The sequence below is a fragment of the Mastomys coucha genome, unplaced genomic scaffold (assembly GCF_008632895.1).
Source record: "Mastomys coucha isolate ucsf_1 unplaced genomic scaffold, UCSF_Mcou_1 pScaffold6, whole genome shotgun sequence".
NCBI classification, from domain to species: domain Eukaryota; kingdom Metazoa; phylum Chordata; class Mammalia; order Rodentia; family Muridae; genus Mastomys; species Mastomys coucha.
This window is the reverse complement of record NW_022196912.1, coordinates 4,499,279-4,505,435: the sequence shown is the minus strand read 5'-3', so window position 1 is coordinate 4,505,435 and position 6,157 is coordinate 4,499,279. Positions and strand designations below refer to the sequence as shown.

The 6,157-nt window shown below is 46.5% G+C and overlaps 1 protein-coding gene across 4 annotated transcripts in view; it reads left to right on the top strand.

The window, feature by feature from the left end:
- Ston1 (stonin 1) overlaps positions 1-6,157 on the top strand; it is a 60,434-nt gene that overhangs the window by 45,417 nt on the left and 8,860 nt on the right. For all 4 annotated transcript variants that reach the window (XM_031357666.1, XM_031357663.1, XM_031357664.1 and 1 more), the window contains one exon: positions 2,813-4,777. In XM_031357666.1, coding sequence (XP_031213526.1) covers positions 2,860-4,777 — 1,918 coding nt within the window. In that variant the 5' untranslated portion in view covers positions 2,813-2,859. The remainder of the gene's footprint in view (positions 1-2,812; positions 4,778-6,157) is intronic.

Genomic DNA, 6,157 nt, shown 5'->3' with positions numbered 1-6,157 from the left:
TATATATATATATATATATATATATATATATATATATATACATACATACATATGGGTGATGACATGGTGGTCACAGGTAAAGGTGGGAGGTGGGCCCAATGCATTCTGGGAATATGGCGGCTGTTGCCTTGGCAACAGGTCTGTAAGGCCCACCTATGTGACATCATGGGTTTCAGAGGCCCTGATGCCAACAACTTGTTTATTTATTATTTGTTTGTTTTTAAAGATTTTGTTTACTCTTACTTTCTGCGGATGAGTATGAGTATTGTGCCTACTTGCATGCATGTGCACACATTTCTGTGAATGAGTGTGAGTGTTGTGCCTACTTGCATGCATGCCAGAAAAGTGCATTGGTTGGATCCCGTGGACTGGACTTGCAGTTACAGGTGCTTGTGAATCACCATATAGGCACTGGGAACCAAATCAGGTCCTCTCCAGCCCCTGCTTGTTTTCGTTTTTTGAGACAGAGGCTTGCCCTGTAGCTCAGGTCACGCTGAACTCACTGTGTAGCCCAGGCTGGCCTTGAATTAATTATATCAGGTGTGACATGGTTGTGAACATGACTGCATGACACAGTTTTAGCCATGGGAGCACTGTCAACCTGAATAATGCATCTCAGGCTTTCTCGTATACAGATGACATTGCTCTTCTTGTCTGCTTTTCTGCTTTGCCTTTCTCTATACCATATTTGTCCTCAAATAAACTTTGATAAAAATGTCTGGGAAAGGGATTGAGGGCATTACTAGAGAAGGAAATGGCTCTGATGTCTACTAGGAACAAACTGCTCTGGCCCGGGGCCATTCAAGCAGCCAACCCAGGCATATCAGGACAAAGGGTTCTGGATGTGGAGGCTGCCGGCCTTGATTGTTTTCTGGGAAGTTTTAGTCAACTCATGATGATTAAGTTGTACCAGGAAATATTTGAGGCAAGAAATGTTTTTGAGAAACCTAAAGTTTTAGTAGTTAAGAGAATTGAAGACCCCAAGGAAAAGAAACACTGGGCCTGGGTCACTAAGGACAGGGATGTCCATGGAAAATACAAGGGACAAGATGGAGGAAGAAATAGCTGGGTCTACTGATCAGTGAGCAATGGTGAGAGTCCCTATGAAAGGAGATCTCTAATAATAGAAAGTTTGATCCAGAAATATTATTAGGAAAAACTGGAAGATATATGTATGATAAAAAAGATAAAGAATGGGCAGAAGAGTTTGCATCCGGTCAGGGGGCTGTTGGCTTAGTGAACTGACCTTTTCTGGAAAGATTGGAACACACTGATTTGACACCCTTCCCCCCCCCCGCATCGCCTGCCTAATGAAATTAGGGTACAAGCTATAAAAGATAGATTTATGACTTGTGAAGGACCCTGGGGGAAGCTGCAAGAAGATTTAAAATAACATATGGGAAAGAGTGTGAAAAGTACTGTAGAAATAGATTGTTTGATAAGCTTAATAAAGAGATTTTGCAACTTTAGACAAGTTACAAATACTACCATTACCTGACCTGTTCCTCACCTCTGTTCTCATGCTCATGCTGCAACTGCAAGTTTACGCACAGATGACCTGTGATGTGGGGGCTCTCTAAGAGTTAGAAGTCAAAGTATAACTTGCTTTAGTGTGAATTTGTGTGTGCATTGTGCTTTCTGGTGTCATAGTTACATGGGATTATCAGGAAAAACAATGCGTTTGAGGAAAATAATGAAGGGCTCTTGATTATATATTATTGTATAACAAAGAAGTGTGTAACCAATAAAAGATTGAGATGAAGGCTGAAGAGATGGCTCAGGGGTAAGGAGTAGTGGCTGCTCTTCCAGTAGATCTGACTGAGTTCAATTCCCAGAACCCACATGGCAGCTCATAACTGTCTATAACTCAAGGTCCAGGGGATTTGACACCCTCACACAGACATACATGCAGACAAAACACCAATGCACATAAAACCAAAATAAATCATTAAAAAAAAAAAAGATTAAGGTGAACTCAGGGGTGGGGACTACGAGAGTTGTCTCCAAACACAGCTTTTGGACAGGAATGATTCACCTGTCAGCTTGCACCTGCATCGTTGCCTGAGGCTCTGATTTCATGCAGATCCAATCCCCCTATTCTCCAGAACCCCAAAACAACTGAGGCTGGTCCTTGGCAAGTCAGGGTTCTCCTCCCTCAGCCTCCCACATGTTGGGTTCACAGGCATGAGCTGCTATCTGGCTTTGTAACTTTTTGACTTTTGAAGTTTATTTTGTCTGTAGAATGTGGCTCTCACGTGAGTTAGCAATAACAAAATACCGGAGACAATGGACTTAAAAATAAAGGAAGGGCCTGTTTTGGTTCACAGTTTTAAACATTTTGGTCTATGGCCTTTGGGTACATCATAGTGGGATTGTGGTGGAAAGGAGGGTGCCCATGCTCCTCATGGTGTCAAAGGAAAGGGGAGGAAGGTGAGGTCCCTACAGTCTCCTCTCAGGGGATGTACCCTCCATTGACCCAGCTTCCTCCCCCTAGGCTCACCCTCCTAAAGTCTTGCTTAGTTGTGCCAGGGACTGAGGACAGTGTCCCCAGTGCATATGTCCTGGGGACAGTTCGTACCACACTCTGACCTCTGACCTCTCTACTCTCCTCTGGTTTCTGTCTCCTATCCTTCATTTTCAGCTGATGTGTGTTCTTACCTAAAGCAAACCTGTAGGGGAACACATAGAATCTAATTGTTTTGTTCGTTTATCTGCCAAGTATGGCCACTTAGAAGCATTTCTTTGCACAAAGTAAAAGTATGCTCTTTCCACATCCAGGTTGATTACATTTGACTGTCTTTCTCCTTCACAGAGATGATGTCCCTGACTATTTGACCAGACCACAAGCCCATCCTGAAGATGTATTCTACAAACCCGGGCAGCTGGGTCACCTTTGACGATGACTCTACTTTTCAATCTTCTCAGAAGAGAAAGGATTTTTCTCTGGAGACTCAAGGTGTTTGCAGACCAAATGGACTGAAGCTGACCCTTCCTGGCCTCAGGGACTCTCCCAGCACCCCCTCCTCTACCAGCAGCACCCCGCTGTCCTCTCCTATGGTGGACTTTTACTTCAGTCCAGGACCCCCAAGCAACTCCCCTCTCTCAACACCAACCAAAGACTTCCCGGGGTTCCCTGGCATTCCTAAAGTAGGGACGCATGTGCTTTATCCTATTCCAGAATGTTCTTCAAACAGTCCCCGGACAACAGCGGGAGAAGTGGGTCCCCCATTATCACTTACTAAGCCAACCTGCTCACCCCACGTGTCATTACCCAGTGATCACTCACACGCTCAGCCGGCTCCCACACTCGGTCTTACAGAAGACGGCAGCCCTCAGCGCGTCCGAAGCGTGGCTCGGCAATTCGAGTATTTTCAGGATGATTGTGCTTTTTCCAACCCATTTTGGAAAGATGAAGGTGGCGCTTCCCAGTCCTCCCTTGACTCCCTGGCAAGCAGAAAGCTGTTCTCACCAAAGGACAAGGACATACCTAGTGATCAAAGAGGCCTAAACCAGTGCTCACTGAACTACCTCTGTGAGAAGCTTGAACACCTGCAGTCAGCTGAGACCCAAGACCCTCTTGGAAACTTGTCTATGCAGAATCCGTATGCCGGAGACACAGTCTCTTTTGTCCCACATTCCCTCTTCCGGAGTCAGCCCAGAGCTGGATGGCCCTTCATGTTGCGGATTCCGGAGAAGAAGAACATGATGTCTTCCAGGCAGTGGGGTCCCATTTTCCTAAAGGTTCTTCCAGGAGGGGTTCTGCAGATGTTTTATGAGAAGGGGCTAGAAAAGCCATTCAGAGAGTTCCAGCTCGACCCACATTGCAGACTTTCTGAGCCCAAACTTGAGAACTTCAGCATGGCTGGAAAAATCCACACTGTGAAGGTGGAACATGTGTCTTACTCAGAGAAAAGGAAATACCATTCCAAGACAGAGGTGGCTCACGAGCCCGAAGCAGAGCAGATGCTGAAGTTGGGATCCACGGAACACCGTGACTTCCTTGAGTTTCTGACTACTGTAGAAGAGGAGCTAGTAAAGCTGCCAGCTACTGCAAAACTCAAGAGCAAAAACTATGAGGAACAGGAAATTTGCCTGGACATTCTGGACAGCTTCTGGGGAAAAGTAACCAAAGAAGAGGGGAAGCTGGTGGAAAGTGCTGTGGTAACGCAGATCTGGTGCCTCTGCTTCCTAAACGGGCCAACAGAATGTTTCTTAGCCTTAAATGACCTCGAGCTCCAGAAACGCGATGAATGCTATTTTGAGAAAGAACCGGAAAAAAGGGGGATTGATATCCTTAACTACCATTTCCATACATGTGTAAAAGCTGAAGAATTTGAACAGTCCAGAATCATTAAGTTCGTCCCTCTGGATGCTTGCCGGTTTGAGCTGATGCGTTTCAAAACCTCATATGAAGGGGATGAGCTTCCCTTTGCAGTGAAGTCCATAGTAACTGTCCAGGGGGCCTATGTGGAGCTGCAGGCCTTTGTCAACATGACTCCAGCAGCTCAGAGGTCACCCCATGCGGGTTCCTTGAGGAGCTGTAACAATATCATGATTCATTTTCCGGTCCCAGACCAGTGGATCAAGGCCCTCTGGACCAGGAACCTTCAGAGGCAAAAGTCCCTGAAAGCCAAAATGAACCGTCGGGCGTGTCTGGGGAGTTTACAGGAGCCTGAATCTGAACCTGTCATTCAGGTCACTGTGGGGTCAGCAAAATATGAGAGTGCCTACCGGGCTGTGGTGTGGAAGATAGATCGACTTCCGGACAAAAACTCAAGTAAATATGCAGCACCTTAGGGTAACCCTCGTAGGAAACTGCTCAGTGTTTTCCACCTACATCCTTGGGCCAAAGCAGGCAAAAACAGCTGCTACCTAGAGAGCTGAGCGCTTGCTCTCTTGCTCGCTTGCAGAGCCATGCTGGAGGGAGAACAGCCATCCTAGTTTAGATGCCATCCTGTGGTGGTGCTAAGGAAATGTTTATAGGAATGGAAAGAAGGGAAGGAAGGAAAGAAGGAAGGAAGGAAGGAAGGAAGGAAGGAAGGAAGGAAGGAAGGAAGGAAGGAAGGATGGGTGGATCTTCTCTGGCTCTTAGGTAGGGGATCATCTTATTTTCCTGGATCGCCACACTTGATGCTGCTCACTTCTCACCTGGTGCCTCTGGGGCAGCTCCTTCTGGGTCAGTCTCACTGGCTGGGTGGTTACAGTTTGGTTCTGGTGAGCAGGGGTCATGTGGGTGTCTGCATCTCCCTAGAATCCAGCACAGAGCTGGATGGAATTCCTGGAGATAATGTAAATTAGTGAAATGAAGGAGTGAAGCAGCGCCCTCCCATGACACATTCTTGCCAATCCAATCAGTTCACATCATAAATTCTTGAAGAACTCCATGCTGTAGACAGGCTCACTGTCACAAGCAATGTACAATCATTATTTCCACTCTACACAGGCACTATGGCTGACCTTTAGTCCCAGCGGCTGTCTCAACATCAATGGAAAACAGGTTGTCTCTCGCTCAGCTCTCAGGCTGGTCTGAGTCCAGGAGGTTCCAATATGTATAGCTAGCTGCTTGCTATCCTTTCCTCCTGGGTGTGTGTGTGTGTGTGTGTGTGTGTGTGTGTGTGTGTGTGTGAAAATAAGAGCCAGGATCCTGATTTTTGTCTACCATGGAAGATTCAAAAGGGACAAGTAGATTTCAAAATTGATCTATGAGAACATCGTACTAAGACTTCCAAACTGTCACCCCTGGCACAAAGACAGTGGAGGCAGCGGGGATTTAGGAAGATGATTGCAGGCAGACAGTAGCCCTCGATTGCAGCTTTTGCTTCCCTGAGGTTTAATCCTGTTTTTCTCTTTGTTACCAGCTTCTTGGTTCTTTCCCCTGCGATTTGGTCCTCCAACATCCTTTTTCTCTTCAGCTCTTAGTGGCTCAGCTTCAGATGTGGAGTATCTTGGGTCAGGAGGGAATGGCTATCAACCCGATCTAAAAGATTGGTTTGCTATGTAGCAGAGGATGGTTTAGTCGGTCATCAATGAGAGGAGAGGCGTTTGGTCCTGTGAAGGCTCTATGCCCCAGTGTAGGGGAATGCAAGGGCTAGGAAGCAGGAGGGGGTAGGTTGGTGAGCAGGGGGAGGAGGAGAGAATAGGGTTTTTTTTTTTTTTT